We start from the raw sequence: 20,934 nt of genomic DNA, 5'->3' as shown, positions 1-20,934 counted from the left end.
TTTCTTTCATATGCTGATATATATGGCAAAAGAATAGCTTATATATGCACAGAAATTTTTCTCAATGAAGTAATGCTTGGGCTTTTTCAGCAAGACATATGATGATAACTGTGGACAACTGTAGTACTAATATTTACCAAGAGTTCTATTTTAAGTGCTTTACATATATTAACACATTCCTCACAACAATCCTAGTGCAGTAATTTTATCCTGCAAATGCAGAGTAAAATAGTCCTATTTTATACAAGAAGAAATTCAGGCAAAGAAAGATGAAATAATCTTACCAAGGTTGCACAGCTAGCAAACAACAGTGCCAAAGAATCTGGTTTCTGTATCTGGTTCCTCAGCCAGTATGCTCTACTGATTTGTCAAAAAAAAGGGGATTTATGAAATCTCCTAAGTGATACTTCTCTGTGTACAATTCAGCTGAAAGGGAATTAGCCCCCTGCATCAGTGGAAACTGTAATATGAATTTCTGCTAGCTGTTTTAAAAGGTAATGATTTCTCAGCATAGCCTCCAAAAATGAATGGCTTGAAGATATCAGGAAAGTGTCTGGAGTAGAAAAGAAAATTATTTGAAGATGAAAAATAGGTGAGGTAGAAGCCTGAAGAATATCATATAGAATAAAATTGATTTAGACATTATAGTCATTTTCTTGGAGTTTTACCCTGTACATACTAGAACTACGCAAGCCATCCACATATTCCAAAAATATTAAGAACACATATTCATATAATCAATATTCATATTTTTAAAATAAAAGAGAGAAAGCAAATAAATGTAGGCATTTACATTACTTCCACGTCTGGAAACTTACCCACTACACAGAGCCAGATGATTAGAACTCTAAATTTTTATTACAAGGAATGATACTGTCAGATACACTGTCTCCAAGAAAATTTATTGGAGAGCTGTAATGTCATTCTCTAAAGTATGCTCTTAAACTTGTGTTCTAGTGCTAAGGTTAAGTAGCAAGAACATAATTCTGGAAATGATACACAGGTGGAAAAAGACTTTTGACTTATTTTGAGAAATGCCATACCATTAAGAATTCTTGCTTAGTCAAATGAATAAATTCGTGGATGGTTAAATGCTAATCTAGTTACGTAAATGAACTAAAATTTCTTTTTCAGCAATGACATGGTTCAATAACACAATGAATGCTTCAATGTTTAAAAAACTTATTACAGCAAAAGATGTATTGCCAAGAATGATGGGATAAATGTGCATGCAGCAAGGCAGAGGGATCTGAGTCAGACTAATGGCAATGTAGTTTTCTGTCTAATAAACTTTTAAATCTAAACATTTACATATTTTATGATCCCCTCCCATTGATCAGTTGATCAGTTTCTGTCAAATAAAAATATCATAGTGTGCCTTCATCCACCTCATTCATTGGAACTGGCACCAAGGGACTTCTGCCTCTTCCCCAAATTCAAAACAACCACGCAAGATAAATGTTTTGAATTGATTCGGGCATCAGGGCAGCCAAGACAGTGCAACTGAATATACTCCAACAGAGGACTTCCACAACTGTTTCCAAAAGTGACAAAATGATGAGATGAGTGTATTTGAAGCAATGGGGAGCATTTTCAGGGGGATTATTGGCAATGTGTCATACATTTTTAAAAATTTAAGCATTCACCTGTATTTGGATCATACCTCATATTGAATGACACTGTTACCTATTTGCTCTGAACATATTCTCTCATCTTAGCTCTTTTCTTATACTTCACATTCTTAATTTTTGTGTTCAATTTTAAATATACTGCACTGGGGAAGTAACCTCCATCCCCTAAGTAAAAGACACAAAAGAGCTAACCAAAAGGATAAGCAGCCAAAGCTTGGGATTATAATTACATGAGCAAAGAGTTTCACTATTTCTTTTCCTTCTTCCAATATCCGAGCAAGTCCTTCCAAAAAGAACTACGAGACAAAGCTCAGGGGGAGACGAAAGCCCACCCATGACAGCACATTCCTAACCTTTTCTCATATACGGTGAGGATAAAGGTACAGAACTTCATTAATTTTAAGTATTGTAAAATAAGAATGAACCTAGACACATAGCACATTGCTCACACAGAGCTACATTTATCTCTCAAACCTAAATTATATTATTGGTTGACACAGCAGAAATTTAAATGAGCGTATGATGTCCTGTATAATGTTTTACTGATAGCAATGCAGAGAAATCATATGCAAAAACAAGAAAATGGATAAACGTACGTAGTTAATGTACTAGTAAAAGCAAGACTTTTTAAAGGTTTATAGAACATTGAGGTTTGAAAATGTGCCCACACACACTTTGAGGCAGAATTGAATATCATTTACGCTATGTAAAATTGCACATGTAACTTCTCAAAAATGAATTTTATCAAGTTTTAATGTTTCTGCTAAACAAAAAAAATCCAGTAATTAAACTATATTTGACCTCTTCTTCTGAGGTGGGGCTGGCTGTACTCTACCACCAGCACTTTTCCTAAAAACTACTGACTCATGTTGAGATAAGTACTTACAGAATTCGAACATATTTTGTCCTCTTTTTGATCTGTTAAAGTTTTACAAAGCTTGGCAAAATATTAGATAGAAACTTATTTTGAGGGCAAATTTGTTGTCAAGCCCTCTCTCTAGAATGCTGTAACTGTCACAGAAATAATAGCTTGCTTTGTTCACACACACAATTCTAGAGTAGAACATGATCGAAACACAAATTGCTTTTAAAAAGTTGGGCTACATTTACCTACTTCATCCGATTATATCTTTTCATCAGTTGACTATAAAAATAACCCAAGATGATTGTAATGTTAGATTTAGAAGGTGAGCCGAAGACTGCCCCACTTTTAGAATTAAATATCACCATCAGGAAGCACTTTAAGTATAATCTTGGCTTGAATGTGTGAATGTGTATTCACAGTCTGCTTTCACACCCGAAGTAATAATTTTTGGCATTTGAATTCCTTGTAGGTAAGACCAAACAGGTATCCTAAAAAACAGGAAGGCTGCTCCTGTCTCTTTACATCTCAGGGTGTAAACAGAATTTTTTTAGACAGAACTGTCCTCAGCTTTGGGAGTTCCTGACTCTTCCTGCCTGGCTCTCTCTGATTAGAAAAAGCTCGAAAGGAGGCTTCAGGTCTTAAAGGTACTTGAAACTTTCCTTAGGAAAGTTTTTAATCCATTAATTCTTTAATTATTGTAAGAAAATATTTGTTCATGTTAAAGAATGAGATTCCTCTCTGCCTTAACTAGCATATGAAGTTATTCAATATTCAACGCGCATTAATTGAATACCAATTCTATATCAGCCACTGTGTGATAAAACGGTGATGAATCCTTTAAACTACGATGTCTAGAAAATGTAGGTGAAAATTAATTATGATGTTTTCTCAGGCAAAATGTGTGAATATTGGCGCAATTTTAAAAAAATATCACTGACACTTAAAAAAAGTGAATATAGCCTCTCAAAGCAACAGCGGAGACATCTCCAGTTCCTGATATCTGCTGTGTGTCAAGCAAGTAGCAGGGAAGCAAATGATGTTAATAACATTGTTTCAGCTTCTCTTTGAGTTTCTATCATGACATCAAAGGCGAAATCTAGAGCATCAGACCATCACAATGGATTTTCCCCCCTAAACATAATAGTTTAGAATAATTTCTAAACAATTTACATTTGTGATAGGAAATATATTCACAAGTTTCCAATGGTGATGAATACTTCTGATCAATTAGCAAATATATAAGAAGCAATAGGAAGAAAATAACACATACTTAAAGGGATACCAGAAATAAGGGCTTGGAAAAAGTTGTTCACTATTGTTCTGAATCAAAGTAGATCTGGAAACATTTTCTGCCTTACAGATTCATCTGCTGAAGTCACATCGGAGGGCAGGGATGACTCATATTTTCCCAGGGCTCCTTCGAACAGAGTTCACCAAAAGCCAGTCCACCTCCTCTGAGAGGATAGCTTTCTAATTTTTTACTTAACATATAAAAGCATTTTAATGCCAAAAGCATTCAGAGCCCTGATTCCTAACATAAAATCTGAGCTCGAAGAGTGACCCCCTTTTATAGATATGATAGGACCCTATTTTTACAGCACTGGAATGAGGACCAAAGGCAGTTACGGAAGTAGCGATGTGGCCATAAGAAGGAGGAGAAATGAACCCCAGAGCTAGACAGAAGACTCAAGCCCTGATTTTTACTTGGTTCCTGTTAATGGTCAATCACCTAACCTCTCATTGCCTCAACTGTAAAATGGGGATGATGATGTTGACCAGTTATCGACAGAGATGTGGAGCAGATGAGAAAGGTAATCTAAGTGAAGAAAAAGTCCTGCGCCCAGCATGGACTACTGTGTCCTTTTTCTTTCAGTTGTCACTAAGATGAAACAGACAACATGTATGAGGCATACATATCAATTCTACAGCATTTTCTTCTAGTGTTTCCAGAACTTTCTTCAACAATTAATTCCAATTACTACAACGATGCAAAGGAATAGGGTGTAGATCTGTCTCTAACAGACGAAAGCAAAATAAGAGTGTTAAATGATTTGCTAAAGACTATATAACTTTCACATGTCCTGCGGGGCATGAGCTTTTCAGAAATGCCCGCATTCCATGGCAGAATAGTAGTCAGGTGATGAGCACTGAATCACCTGCTAAAAGATTCTAAAGATCATTTGTAATCATCTAAAGTTCTTGGGAGATGGTAAGTTACAAATAAAGAGCAAATGTATAAAATTTGTGAAACAAATCCATGAAAATGGATCGTTTTCAGTCACCACTCCCCTAGTATTCCTGAGGCTGTAACGTGGATTTATCTCCTTTTTTCTGGCTGAGGGGCCCATCAGTGGCCACCTGGGGACTCTGCTCCACACTCATCCCACAATAACTCATCAGTCTGACTGCTGGGTGTCATGACTGGCCAACTGGCCAGCCTGGGTGCACAAAAGAAAGTGCAGATTGCAAAACAACTAGATCGCCAGGACAGCCAGGGCTGGCTCTTTCTCACTGCAGATAGCAGCCAGATCATGGTTTCTTTCCAGTTGTGTCACTTATTTGTTGTGTGTTCTTGCAAAACTTCTCTGATCTTTACTTCCTTGTGTGTGTGAAAGGAATCATAAAACCTATTGTGTAGGGCTGTTATGAATATTAAATAAGGTGCACAACTTAACCAGCACAGCACAGGACGCAGCATATCATAAGCCCTGAAGAAATAATGTTATTTTCCCTGTTTTTCCTTCTTAAGAGTTTAAACCCTTCCATTTTTCTTATTTTCTTGCTTCTTCCCCTCTTCTTTTTCTCCCATTTTCTTCTATGCAGAGCTGCAATTACCTTATAATTTATCATATTTTATTTCCTAAAAACTCACATGAACGATTTCCTAAATACAATGGTACTCTGGTTCGAAATGTTTTGTTTGCAAACAATCTGGCTCGCAAACAGAAGCATTTAGCAAAATTGTGTTTGTGTTTGCAAACACCGTATGAAGTGACAAGCAACAGCCATGGCCATCTTTTCCAAAATCAGAGAACAAATTAAATTCATGAACTGAGGTACCCCTGCAGTCATATTTTTGATAATAGCTAACTTTCATAAGCTAGGTGAAGGAGTTTTTGCAGAGCACAAAGGAAATTCTGTCAGTTACTTTTTATTGCTTATTTAAAATATAACTATTCCTTATAAATGTACCCACCCATGTACTCATATATATATATATATACTTTTTATTTTTTAAACATGACCAATATATCTTAATCTAGGTATTTCCTTTTTATAGTACTTTCTACAGGAGGATTCAACATTTTTACCTCAAGTCGTAACCACTGAACATGCTGTTATAAAAATCAATGACTTTTACAACCAAGGTTAAACACACAAATATCATTCATGTGTCCCTTTTTATAAGCACATGGGTAAGAATTTGAACAGTCCTCAGTCAAACCTCCCTCAGTTTTTAGCAATTTTTAGGGGTTTATAGGGTCTAGTAACTGGTTGTAAATAGCTATGCTATCTACAGTTACTCCTGTCATCCCTATGCGTGTGTTTGATGGTAAAAGTATTTGTCTCAGACATTGCTTTGTATAAAACTATGTTAATTTAGAAAAATGTTGAATAATTAAGACATTAGAAAAGTATTCAGTAATTTCAGTTTGTCATCTCAGATACATTAATCACAGCAAACAAATTAAGGGAGTAGAACAGTAGGTTTGAGATAAATATTCCACCAATGTGTGATTCATAAGCATCTTTGTAATTTTTCAATTAAGTGGAATTATTAAAAGTCTGTGGGATCACTGTGTTAATCACCGTTTCTGAGCAGATACTGTACTCACCAAAATTCAACTCCTGCGTTTACCTAAACATTACAGTTTTCTGTTAAAAAGATAATCTTACAAGTCACTATTTCACTTTAACCCACGTCATTTTTAAATGCATTTGCAGAAATCTTGGACTTGGATGTCAGTTTCCACGGGATGACTGCTAAACCCCTCAAACCTCCAAAAGCTTTTTAAAAAGTACGATTATTAATGGAAACCGAATTCATAGAGTGTTGACTTCCTGGTACACAAATACACGTTTGTGTTCGGAGGAAGCCTATATTTTTTAGGATGATTCTTTTTGCCACACACACACAGAGGGAAACAAAGTGGGAGGTAAGAAGCAATGAAACAGCCACAGGAAGAGCCAAGCAGGCCCGCTTCACATAAATACAGCCCTCCTGCCCTCAGCTCTCAGGAGAGTTTAGCATCATAGTTCACAATGGATGAAACCACGGAGCAGGACTCCAAGCCAGCACACAGTATACACATGGTGTAAATGTACTACAGGGCTCCACCACAAAAAGATATACTGTGTGGTAACTTAGTGTTTAGGGCGGTCTCAGAGAAACAGAGAAAGCAGGAATCGCAGGAGCCTCCGTTCTGTACAGCCTGATTTCACTAGTCAATTGGTTACAATTTCTGTAAAACTTAGCAGCATATACGCTGATGGCCCTGGACTACTTTAAAACTTCTTTTCACCTGAATATACTCTCTAAGAGAGAGCTCATCTACAGTTGAAGCCTTAAGACTTCTTTCCCAAAAGTTTTTTTTTTTTTTTTTGCTATATCTTTCAATTAGTGATTTATTTTTACTGTATATTTCTGAACAACACTTTTAAAAAATCTGTTGCCCTCTAGGTAAGATGAGAAATAAAACTAGGATATAACAGAAGAAGTAAGTAGTAACAAATGTGAGTCTATGTCAGTTTCAATAAGCCAGTAAATATCAAAGGAAAAATAATTTGTTTTAAACACTATCTTAAAAACTTAAAAATATTCTTCATGCTAAAATTTAGCCTTCTATCAATCATGACAAAATTCTAAAGTTTGTACCTCTGAAGAAAAAGCAATAAATGCAGAAGAAAGAGCTAGTTCACTAAGACCTAAAACTGTCCTTGTCTGCATTTGTTTGAAAATCATATTATCTATCCTCTTTTCTTCAGAAAAGTTTTAGGCATTATTATTTTTTTTTCTACTATTTGGAAGAATCCATTTGTCTCCAAGAGAAGAAAAAAAATGCTAAAAACAATGGCTGATGGACAATGTTGGAAAATAAACTTTTTAAAACTTCTTTTTGCAAAACACAAAAGATCAAGGAAATGGCAGGAAAATGAAAAATCATGTGTTCCTCAAGCTGACACGTTCCATGAGCTGACTAACCATATATTCCTTCTTTTCCTGATAGTATTAGCAATAGGTTTTCTAGTACATTCCTAGCAGCTACTGCATTTAAGCAGTTTTGACAAAAAGAAGGCTTATTGCTAAACACCTTAAAAACATTTACCAAGGTAATAAAAGAAATGTCATTTCTTCCTACTGAATGTTTGGGCATGAAAGAGGTATTTTTATAATGCAGTTCATGATTTACCATCTCTATAGTGTCCCAAAAAAGCACAATGAGAAGGCAGCATTTCTTCCAACTGTTTGACAATGTTTGCATCGAGGCTTTCATTGCACTAGTGTTCATGGTTTGATTTTTTTTTGAAACTGGGAATCGAACTCAGGACCTTGCACTTGCCAGGCAGGAGCTTATGCCGCTGAGCTATACACTTGGCTGCACAAGTGGTCAGTCACTCACTTTAAAAGCATGGGAGGGGAAAGACAGTAGGAGGGGGGAAGAATGACTACTTCTCTAAATCTGCTTTTCTGTGCACATATAGTTCAGTGGATCCATCTGTAGCCAACTGGATGCTGCACTCTGAATGTGCAAACAATTCAATTTAGGATTTGTTTTCCTTCAAAATGTCACATGTGAATCATTCATTCACCCCTATCAAATACTTGTGGAATGCCTATTATGTGCCAGAAATTGTGTTAAGGCTGGGTTAGCATGTTCTCATAGACAGCTGTTGAGTACTCACTTTGCATGGCTTTGAGGATATGGCACATCAAAGGTGAGAAGAATCTACTAAAGAATGGGATAGTCAAAAGAGGACTGCCAGCATGAGGTACCCCCTAACTCAAACGAGCAGCTTGTTTTTACAATGTTAGAAGACGTTCACTTTCTATCTGAGGAAACTTCATGTGGACACCAGTAAAAATAAAGGACGTAATCTGAATATTGGGAAATAATGGGCTGGTTTTTAGGAGAAAGAGCTTAGGAATGGGCCACTAACCAGTTCTATCTGCCTCCTAGCTTAAAAGCAAAAGTGCAAAAATTTCTTCTGCAATGTTAGAAGTTTGCATGTTCTTGAAATGATAAACAACTCATGTTTTCAAATTTAAAAGATGGTCTGATAGTTGACATTCTCAAAAATTCATGTAAGCATTCCTTGAAAGTGGAATATAGTGATTCATTCACTTTGTAAGTCCAACCTACATAGTATATAAATATTTACACACAAACAGATATTTAATTTCATACTACACTTTAGACATGCTAGTGGCAGCACACATACACACTTAAGAAACAAATGACTCTCCATTTCTACATAGATGTGTGTTAATTTAGAGTCACAGATGATTGGAGTGACTTCACACAGGGCTTTTTAAGCTGTGATTTGAAGCTACTGTTCTAAGCAGCAATTTTTCAAGATAAAATTTAGCAGTTTTGAAATTCTAAAACTAAACACAATTTTGTCAGCCATAAAAAAATTACCACTATAATTAACAACTGCTTGAGAATCCAAACTGCTATTGAGGATGACAGTTTGCAACCATGGAAGAATCATAAAGATGATTAATTATACAAACTGGTTCTTGTTTCAGAAGGTTTATATTTATAAAGCATTTATCACCAAAATGAGAACGTACAAATTTCCCTGAATGTTGCAAATTACTATATGCACATTAATTTGGTTTCTATAAAATTAGATACTAGGGCTTTCTTTTCATTTAATCAACCACCTCATAATACATAACAGTAATAGTATTTTTGCATCAATTCAGAAAAAATTTGCTTAAAAATATATTAATCCTATAAATTCATTTCCATAAACTAATGCTACCTGAATAAACATACTATTTATATAATAATTAACCTAATCATGGTCTTTTAAATATGTCATCAAAATGAAAGCCACTGCTACTACATTCATTATAAGATGAGGAATTATAACATTAACTGGAATTAATAGCACATTTTCTTTTTTAAATTAAACACTTTTCCCAGAAGAAATCAAGTTAATACTAAAATTACAATCACATGTTTTACCCAAATTATTTTTAAATATATGTAATTTATTCTGACAAAGAAATTTATTAATACATTATTTCAAAGTGGCTGATTTTATATAATTATATTTATTAGCTCCCCAAATCTGCCCATACGAATATACCTTTGTGCTGTTTGATTTAACTGCATAGCATTATGACTATTACACTAAAAATTCAGATAAAATCTGAACAGTCTAGTTGAGAATCCCAATGTTTTGCTCCTATGTTATCTCACATTTAGATGTTCTTGACAGAGCTAGCTACTTGGATTTTTGGCTTTTATCTGGGTGTTTGGCATCTTGGAATAATTTATGTCTGTCTTCTCTTCCATGGAGGGTAAATCAAGGGAAGTGTTTACCATTAGTTTAACAAACTAATATTATTTCTCTACCTAGTACTTAAAAGACCTTCGAAATCTAGTAAGTTTTGGCCACACTCCCTTAATGAGAAGCATAAGTGTTTGGGATGGTTGCCACTGGACGTTGCTAAGCTAAGACCAGCCCTGCCTTTCTCTTCTGGATTCTGGCAAAGCTTAGCATGCAATCAGGTTCTTCCTGGGCAGGGGCTAACAGCCTTCATAAAGTAGAATAATTACAGTGGCTGGCTTCAAAATCAATTTTTTTTCATTTAGAAACTTTTGTTGGAATTTCCCAATCTTGGTTAAACTTTGTTATTTTGTGTTCCGCATACTCTTGTCACAAGAAGGAGAGTTATTTATATAAAAGACCAGACTTGTGAGAATCAATACAGAGGCTATCCTGGAAGTACTTCCACAAGGCAAAAAAAAAAAAAAAAAAAAAAAAAAAAAAATCACTGTTTATGTGTAATCCATATAAAATCCATAAATGTATATTTATTTTGTCAGTCAAACCCCTTTTAACTCCTAGCATTTCCAGTTTATCAGATACACCGAACTGCTAATTAAAGTACCAAAAAAAAAGAGGCTCATTCTTTTCATTACTATTCTCTTCACTGTGAAAACCACTTCTAAATATTCCTTGTAACACCTTGACCATCACTCTAAAGTATATTACATAGATCATTTTTACTGTTGGGATTCTAATTTTTCACTTCAGCTTTAAAATGTTCAAAGGGACACTTAAAAATCACACTTTTTTAAAGCAATAATATCTAATGTCTCATATTCATCAGTATTTTCTCTTGCCAAAAATTTTTCAATGTCAAACATATTTATTGAAATTTGTAAGAAAATGACTGGTATTCTTTTGGTCCCCCAAATAGTCATATCAGACAAGCTATCGGCAATGCTACTAAAGTTAAGAGTTTAAAGATTTATGCATGTTTATTTGGTAATTAGTCCATGGAGTACCAAACAAATAAACCTAGGGTGAGAAGATTTATCCACCTCACAAATCATAGCTTTTAAGTTATCATTTTATTTTTCCAATCCTACTTTAAGCCGAAAATGATTTTGGAATTTTTTTTTCATTTGACTACTGTAAAAACATAATCAGGGATTTGAAAGCTATGTGTATTTATCACAACTAAAAACAAAATCTCCCCTGGAAGAGGTTAATGGAAAAAAGAAATAATAGGAGGTGGAAGGTAAACTGCTTCTTTCAGAACTGGAGCTGCAAACAACATTCTAACTAATCCAGATAAGCAGCAAACATAGCTGTTAAGGGATATTTATGACAGCCGCATCTGTGTGACAGCACTGGAGCATTAACAATGGGAGCAAGCTTTCTATAAAACACATCTGCAAGACAGACAGGTAGACAGGCTGCCTATCAATCAATAGGACACGTGAATAATTCTATAGTCACTGGCCCCTGCGCTATTAAAATCAGCTCCACATATACAGCCAATCTTGTTATTCCGTAAAAAAGCCATGGCAGTAATTTTTATTTTTAATTCTTTAAAATGTGTGTTCATACATCATTTGAAAAAAGAAACAAGCCAATAATGATGAACAGTTCTCTATGAGAGTAATGTAGTACATGCAACATTTTCAGGTTATATTTGGAGTTTACTCATGACCCATTCCCTTATCCAGGTTTTGGATGGGACATATAGCACCAAAACACATTTCATCCTATACTCTGGAGATCGCTCTCAACTTCTTCAACGGCTGGACTCATTTTTTATTTTAAATCTCATAAAATTTAATTGGTGCATGTAACCACTGTCCATTTAAGTGACCTCTACAAGCACAAATAAAATAAAAATCATAGCCAAATAATAAAAAGAGGTCTCTTCTATCTTTTGTTGGATTCACATAACTTCCACCTTTGCTAATAGGAGTTAAGCACCTGTTCTGCAAAGAAAATAGACCTCTATCTGTGAAAATAAATATGTACAGTGTATTTTCCAGATACAACGCTGAAATCAAATAACCACAAATGTGTGTTACATAAACACAGCATCGTGTGGTCTACCTAAACACATGGTTGTTTAATATTTTACCTCCTGAGTCATAGGCCCAGAGAAATTACTAATGCCTTTGTCATTTACACGTCACAAAAAGAAAAGGGTGTGGGGGCGAACAAACTCAATCTGATGATTTCAGGGAGTTCATATATAATCTTCTGTTTATCCCCTCAGAAGTTCATAACAAATTGCATCAGTAAATCTGGAATCATGCCACTGCTCTCTTCCATCCTGTAAGTCTTGGAGAATAATTGGACATATTAGAGAAGGACATGATCGTAGGGGCACGGTGCTGGGACTTCCTGGAGCAGCTGCAGCCTCAGCTGGGAAGGAGATGAGGCAGATGATTATTAGTGACTGGTGACACCAGAGTTTCTCTCTGCTGTAACCTTCTCACCAAGGGCCAGGTCTCACAGGAAAGTAAGTCCACCTGGATTTGAGTGGAGATGACCCCATGGTGGTCCTACCTCATTCCATCTGATGAGGCAAGCATCATAGATATCTCTCCAAAAGTTATATTACACTTCCAGTTAGAATTACGATGTGATCAAAATGGGGTGGTGGAGAGATGAATTAGAAACTTTCATTTATCTAATGCTCCATACGTACACACTGGATGATGTGTACAATACAGAACAACAGCTTTACTCATCCACATTTTTAAACAGTTTTGAGAAATGGGTAACAAGATCATACATAATGTACTGCATTGAACCGCATTTCTAGAGCTCTTCTTAATAATCTAGCTCAGGACCGAAATTTCTCATTTTTTGATTTGCCTTATGATCAGTATTGAGAGCAATTACTCTTATAGACGCAACTAATTATGCACTCTCCCAGGTCCAGTGCAAAATAAAAACATGGAACCTCTTGTTGAAAAAAAAAAATGACCAATTGCAAGACAGTAACAGCCAAGCATCAAACTAAAGGTCACAGCTTCCCAGAGCACAAGGTTGTCTGCAACAGAACAGGTCCCAAGCCCACAAAGCCAGCTTCCCTTGTAGAGTAAGACCCTAGCAAAAGACAGCGCTGCCTTCTCTTTTCTTCCCAGTCAAATCAGCAATGGGAAATGAAAGTGAGCTGTTTTCCCACAGGCAGATATCTATGCAATCCCCTGCAGTCTCAAGGAAAGTAGATCAACAAAAGGGACTCTTAAAAACTACTATTTGCTTTCTTATACAGATTGCATTATGAGGTTTATCTAAAAGCATTTAATCTTCTTTCTAGAGGGTTCCACAAAGCAAGACTTTCTATGCAAGGACCAGCCTGCCCCTGGCAAGAAATTCAGTTTTAATGGTGATCAGAGGACCAATTTTGAATACTAATAATGGCAGCACGGTTACCAACAATTTGATCCTCAATGCCATATTCGTTTCCCTCTTCCTATATATTTTTTCTTTTTAAATTGCTTCCTACTCAAACCTCTTCCCTCTCATCAGCCATGTACCAGCCTTAGATCCAACCTCCAACTCTCAATGGACTAGCTGTGGCAAAGGCAGTCCATCTGGCTTTCTGCAGTTTAGTTGCTTTGGAAGGGTGGTAAGGCTCTGTTTAGAGGGTGCACTTTTCTTTTAAGTATAGTTATGCTCCGTCAGCTCTAGGCTGGTGAATGATGCCACAGTAATTACAGTAATAGCAGCATTTGTCCAAGAAGGGATCTATCATCTCTCAGAACTGGACTTCTGCTGAGCTTCTGCTGCAGCCAAGTCATCTTTCCCTTCAGTGCATGGTGCTGTGACAGTCATGGCTTACAGAGGTTCACAGCAATGCTCAGAAGTGAGCAAGGAGACGCAGAAATGCCTCTCTTCACTTCAAAAATAAACCTAAGATGCTTGACAAAAATTCTTCGGAAAAAACTATAGTCAGGACAAAACGATTTTGTTAAGCCTGACTCTTTCTGAGCTATACCTTGCTTTGTGTGTGATCAAACAATACAGAAAGAATTCTTCAAGTGTATAAGCCTATTCTGGTTTTTGGTCATTCAAACAAGGGCTAGAAGATTGTAATACTACCTACGCTCAATAAAATAGTATATCCTTTTTTTTCTGCTAGTGAACTTGTAAGGATAAACAACCCTACAAATTGTTTAGCCTATTATATGTCACCGAGATTTTTCTATAGCCTGTCTAGACTCCAGACAATAGGCGAGACTGGCCTATAGTTGCAGACATTTCTATAGTCTGTAATATCACTTAGAAAAGCAAGGGCAATAATACAAAAATGAAAACCAGCCCAAGCTGCCAGTACGATAGTAGAAATATGAGTATAACAACATTTTACAATGCACAAATGATGACAGTGCCCTAAAAAGTTTTAGCAGCCACGTAGTGGCTAAAGAAACTTTATAAAATGCTGTATACTTCTAAAATATGAGTCATATTCAAGTATTTTTGTCCAGAAGCTATAAACTCACTCTATTGCAGAACGTTCTGTATCTATGCTTCAGTGTTTTCTTATGAAGATGTTGTGTGCATTTATCTATATATGTGTGTATATATTTAAGTCAACATAAAGATTTTTCAAATGGCCTTTTTAGAAATAAATGAGATTGTTAAACCAGTCCATCTTTTAATCCTCTTGAGATTAAAACAAATAAGGATAAAAAAATTAATGTTGCATAGACTCATAGAAGAATTAAGGGACATTATATATATGCAAGGGGAATAAGAGAAGACCTTTTACATTTTATCTATTTTCTGCCATTTCACTTCTGAGTATGTCTCTGCATTTATTTTTCTCCCACAGTTATACTTGTTATGAATAAAAGCAAGACAGAAATAAGAAAGAAAAAGAAAAAGCAAGCAAGAAGGCTTATTTATTTTTTTATACTCTCCTTTGCCCTCTTTTTTGCATTGTAGGAAATGACTCAGTAAAGAGTATTTCTTTTGTCACCATTGCTTTGCTTTATTTTGATGAAGTATGATGAATTTCATCTCACAAAATATTGCTTAAAACTCTTGGTGATATGTCCAACTCAAAAAGTATTCTTTCCCAAATACATCAGAGTACATCAATAATCACAAACCGCTTGCATCTTCACCATCAGGAGCCAATATTCAGAGACTTTGTCACAGTGAGCATGACTCAGTTTGTGGCATCAGGAATAGTCAAGGTGGGGGGCACTTGGAGAAGTAGTAAAAAAGGCAGGAGATTCTTCTAGTTGTTCAAGTTGGACATCACAGAATAAAAAAACTCTCATTTATAAAGTCATTCAAATGATTGTTTCCATCTGAATTTTAATAAAGAAACATCTAGTTTGCTTCAGCATAATGAACTGTACCCATGTATTACCAAAAGCCCTGCTGTAGAGCAAATAATCTGGAAATGTCAAATATACAGGATGTTGGTTGATAAAACTATAAAGCATCCTTGTCAGTATAAGCAGCAAATCTTGTCTAGCAGTTATTCACAGATACTTTCTAGACTTGGAATATTGTGCATATAAATGTAGTAGGCTTCCCCACTGGAATGCAAATATTAGATTCAAGTGATGCCAAAGAAGTTTCACACAACACTCCTCTTTTGCTTTGTTTGAAATTTCAATATTTTCTTTGCTTTTAAGGAAAAAATTCTTTAGTCTCACCAGAAATGATGATTTTTGCCAATAACTTCTAAGAGAATAAAAAATCAACACATTAAGCTTAAGTACCACTCATTCATAATATAACATGAAATACAGATAGTATACAAATTCAGAGATTTTCTTGTATAGTTTTTTTCCTTTGCTATGAATCATGATACCCGGAATATTTTACATATCATGTGGTGAGATACACCCAAAAGATACATATGTCATTTATCTTTGAATGCCATAAAAATGGTACAAAGTTCTGATTAACATCAGTCTTCTTAATTGGTTACTCTTTAAAAAAAAAAAGCAATAGTATACATTCTAATTAAACATACTGACTAAAACCTGACATTTCAAAGTAAACAACAATTTGCATGTTCAGTGTTGACCTGCTGCATCCGGAAAACTTTTATTTTTGTGAAATTGGTGAGAAGCGCCAGGCTTCATCACAGGGAGCTGGGAATTCTACAGCCCCTAAAAGCAGCCTGGATCATTAACTAAAGTGTCCTGTGCTCAGAGATGGAGCTCAAACAAGGCCCCAAGGAGGTCTTGCCAAACTTCCGCTGAAGTCAATGGAAATTTGCAAACGCACTCCAGAGGGTTCTTGGCACCCAGAAGCTTGGTCAATAATTTCACTGGATCCTTAAAGTCGATACACAAGTCAAAAAACCAGAAAACAAAAACCAAACAAACACATACCTCTCCCACATCATAGATCCAAATACGGCCTTCTGAGTCGCCAACGGCTACTTCCCTGCCAGCTTGGGCCCAACGAACGCGGTTTAAGGCGGACGCCCCTTCGATGGCCACACTTGCTGTTGGAACCTGCCCAAGAGATTATGCCACAGAAAGAGTCTCTGAGTATGAATTTAAATATATGAACTCACACTGATACATTTAACTACGTGAGTCACTGTGGGCTTCACATGCACGAAGTAATATACATGCCCCGAGCAGGGGTAAAAAGATCCATTGTTCTTAAATCATATGCTCCACTGAATTGAGGGGTAGAGAGGAGAGACACTTTAACAAAAAAGAAAAGGGAAGAGGTCTTTTTCCACAGCCAACAGGCAGGCAGTAACATAAATATTTGCTAGGATTTCACCAGGTGTATATACAGGCTACAGAGAGCAGCTACATTGTGATGCCGCATCTTGTGTCACGAGTTACAGATGGATGAGGGCAGAGATGTCAGGATTTACCAACATTAAGGATCAATAAAAGACAGGAAGGGGGGTGTATGACAGAACAGAAATCCCATTAATCTGAGTGTTTGGGTAAAAATAAATATGTATCAATTCCTCAAAGCCTCATGAAGGAAAAAGCGATCAGAAGAAAGTCTTCAGTTAAAAATCTCTGAGGACTTTGAATTCTCCTCTTTCCCTCGCTCCCTCCTGTCTTGCCTTCCTTCCTTCCTTCTTTTTGTTTTGTTTTCCCCATCCTGGGAGTACCAAGGTATGGGAAGTGGTCATCACTTTGCTAGTTTGGCAGGGTCCCCTGGTGCAATCCTGTTAGAACGCAGTCACCTGCTTGTACAAAACACCTTATATCTCCTCTAATAAACACTGGAAATGTAAAAAACACTGATAATAGTCATTATTACGATTAGTGAGCTGAAGATGCTGAAATGGAAACTACGTTTTTTTTTTAACCAAGAAGTTAGTGTTTAGCAGAAGGATTTTCAGTGAGTCTATCCCTTTTCTATGGCCAGTTGCTTAAGTTCTTATCTTCAAGGCTGGAAATTTACTGACCTAGAGATCAGATCTCTTGAGTCCTCGATAAGAATGTTCAATAGGAAACATGTCATTAAGCAAGAAAGGGTAAATATTAAAATAAAAAAGGAAAAAGTAAAAACAGAGCAACTGAGAACATCTCCCGTCACTGTTCGGGACCTGCGCCTAATAAAAATGTCGCAGTAGATGGAAACATGACATGTACTGTGACTTAGCACTCCCAGCATTTTGTTATTCAGGGAATTGAAACCATCTGTTTACATGAAATTACTGACCCAGTACCTATCTTTAAAATAGCAATAAAAACTCCATCATATGTCAGAATCTATGTTTAAACTTAATCTTGAAATCAATAAAAATTCTTTCACCCGCTTAAATCACTGCATGTCAATTGTGAGCAAAAATGTAAAACAAAAGTCCCGGCTCATTTATTTTTTAAAAAATGCACAATTTCCACAATAGAGGTACCTGCTGTGCAGTCTGGAGTTGGAATTTTTAACCAAACCATGCAAAGGCTAAAACAATGTGAATTTAGATGGATCATAATTCTGTCAATACAGTTTATTATTAGTGCTCTGGGCAGAAAACAAACCTGTGACTCAGCTGCAGAATTTTCAGAGTTCATTTCTAACACCATAATTTAGAGGGATCATACAGGACTCTTAATCTAAAATCATTCAGTATCAGACTTTTTTCTCAAATAATCTCAAAAATTGCTGTAAAACGTTTAATCTTAATTTGAATATAGCAAAATTCACTCAAAAGAAATAGTCCTTTTTTGATACATTTAAAGTAATGCCTATTAAAAGTTTGAAGGATTTTATCTATTTGGAATATAAGGAAAATAGCAGCTGAAATAGTATTTTAAATATTTAAAATAGTTTCTCCTCAGATGGTATACATAGTAAAAAATTACAGATCACAGCCTAGTCGTTGTGTTTAAAAATGCAATGAATTCATGAAGAAAGTGACAAGATATATTTGTATTTATTTGATCAGTAATGACATGAATTTTTTTATTTTGAATAAAAATAATCCATTTATTCTCTCTGTCTTACTACTTCAGTTTCACAAACATTTTCACAAGTTTTAATGGCTAAGTACTTTAATTGGAAATACAAGATATATATACATTTATATATTTACATATATCTATATATATCTGAAATCATTGAGCAGTAGAGATCAGTAATACTGCAGTAGGTAAATATAAACGGTCCTTGAAGACAGCAGCTGGGATAATTTTGTCTAAAAACAAAATAATTTGAACAATGACAAAACAGACTGCGGCATTTAGAATTCAGTTTTTTTTTCCTTAACAAATCTATTTCTTAATCTGATACACATTTGAAAATTATTGTTCAACTTGTTAGAAGGCAAAGATCATTTGAGGGTTTAAAAAGTGTTAAATGCATTACTGGATTTAAGTCAGACTCAATATATTTCAATCGTTGTGAAAACAGAATTGTATTTACCACAGAACTAAGTGGTTTGTATGACTAATAATGGCTTTTTTAATGTTCAGTTATAAAACGTGTGTGTTTGTCCCTTGATACCTAGAGAAAGAGAAGTGAAAAAGTCACATTTGGTAATGTTGAGACATTACTTCCCTTTATCCTAAAAACCAGATTAAACAAAGAAAAGCTACATAGTTTGTAGGACACTCAGTACTTCCCTGCATGGGAGTTGACTATCACCTACAGACCACCTCGGTTTGGCCTGATTTCCGATAGAGCAGTTGTAGCACTCTCTCAAGTCAATCTGGAAAGCGTGTGTGTGTGTGTGTGTGTGTGTGTGTGTGTGTGTGTGTGTGTGCATTTTGTTTTGTTTTAGTTGCTTTAAGTGTTTCTTGTAGCAAATAGCAGCAATATGATTTTAATCAGCAGTGATGAAAGACTTTGGGAAACCATTATAATGTAAGGTACTAACATCTTTCTATGAAGAGCAATAATGTTATAAACATTTCAACATCCATCCTCATGCCTTTTGATTACTTTCAGGGATGCTCCATATGTAACTGTTTCTTATCATCTAGTTCTTGGAGGTAAAAGGAAATACGGACTCAAACAGAAAGATTTCAAAAGGATCATTGTTTGGCAGGGGTTATAGGTATCCATCCCCTTGCGGATACAATGTCTCAGAAACAACACCTGAAGGATATTTCCCTCTGCCCACCCCACGCTAGAGGAGCCTGCTCCTCCTCCATATCCTCCAGCCCTGGGCTTCCTAATTAAAAAGGCTGAGCTGTTTCCTGCCCACAGCACTTCAAAAGACCTTTCCCCAGTTTTCTACTTGAGGCAGAGTTTGTGCCCGCGCTCCTCTTACCTGCCCGTTTGTATTTATGGAGAGCTACCCGGAACTAGAAACCAGGAAATGATGCAGAGATCATTTTAGTTTATAAGACTGAGGGACGTTTAATATTCATGTAACAAAAAAAAAAAAATTAAGCCCCAGAGAACTAAAAACCTAAGTAGCTAAATTAGCACCTCAATAATTCTGAGATTGGAAAAAGGAACGGGCACATGACATAACATTTAAAACGAATATATCCAGCATGCTTCTAAAGCAATATATCTTTATTATCAACTGCTTTTAAAAAATAGTTATTTTGTACTTGTGAACTACTGGACACGCGACATGTTAAAAATCTCAAGGTGTTTTTAAACACGAGTCTGATAAACATGTTTAAAGTTGGAGCCTGGCTTTGAATTCAGTAACTTAACACAGGGACTATAAACCTGGATTTAAAAAAAAAAATCATATGAATGAATCTACACATAAAATAGTCACCATAGACGTCTTTTATGGATTCAAAATAGAAATTGTCCCAATGGCCGGACAGCCCCCTTCTAAGAAGCAGGGTTCTCAAAAGCTTACTTTCCCAAGGGTGTGCCAATGCACTGAATTCAGCACGGCGCTGAAAAATGCCTGGGTGTCCTTTCCCGTGGGGAAAGGCGTCCATATTCATCGTTCTGGGTGGAAAAAAAAATAAGAAGGTGTGGGGGTCGTGCACGGCCGGGGGCCGGCGCTCGGGGCGAGGCGGCGCGCTGTGCGCCGCGCGGCCGGGCGGCTCAGCAGGCAGGGTCTGCGCCCGCGCCCCTCCCGCCCCGGCCGGCGCCTGCGCCGCTCACCTCGGTGTCGTTGTTGAGGTTCCAGAGGTCCAGGCGCCCCATCCCGTCCACGCAGGCGAAGAGCGCGGGGTGCACCGGGGACCACATGACATCGTACACATAGTCTGCATTGTCTTCAAAGGAGTAGAGCGGCTTGTTGTGCTGCAAAGCAGAGACACCGTGAAGACTTTGTGGCGCTGCCGCCGCCTCGGGCTGTCTAGGGAGCCTAATTAAAAACTTTGCACGTTCTGCAAGTGTCATAAAACTGCCCGAGATGAAAGTCCCCGGGAAGGCGAAGCGGAGCTTTCATGTGACTAGGACTGTCCGTGACATCAATAAACACCGGGCGGGTGGGGGCGCGGGCCGGGCCGGAGCAGGAGGAGGAGGAGGCTGCGGCGACGTGCGCGCAGGTGGCAGCCGCGAGCGGGACCCCCG

General features: G+C 36.7%; 1 protein-coding gene across 1 annotated transcript in view; it reads right to left on the bottom strand.

The window, feature by feature from the left end:
- Dync1i1 (dynein, cytoplasmic 1, intermediate chain 1) overlaps positions 1 to 20,934 on the bottom strand; it is a gene marked incomplete at its 5' end in the record, with an annotated part of 273,910 nt that overhangs the window by 1,427 nt on the left and 251,549 nt on the right. The window contains 2 exon segments of the mRNA XM_013516078.1: positions 16,356 to 16,481; positions 20,521 to 20,661. Coding sequence (XP_013371532.1) covers positions 16,356 to 16,481; positions 20,521 to 20,661 — 267 coding nt within the window.

The sequence above is a fragment of the Chinchilla lanigera genome, unplaced genomic scaffold (assembly GCF_000276665.1).
Source record: "Chinchilla lanigera isolate Chin_1 unplaced genomic scaffold, ChiLan1.0 scaffold00031, whole genome shotgun sequence".
NCBI lineage: Eukaryota > Metazoa > Chordata > Mammalia > Rodentia > Chinchillidae > Chinchilla > Chinchilla lanigera.
The sequence above is the reverse complement of the archived record's forward strand: the minus strand, read 5'-3'. Positions and strand labels throughout refer to the sequence as shown.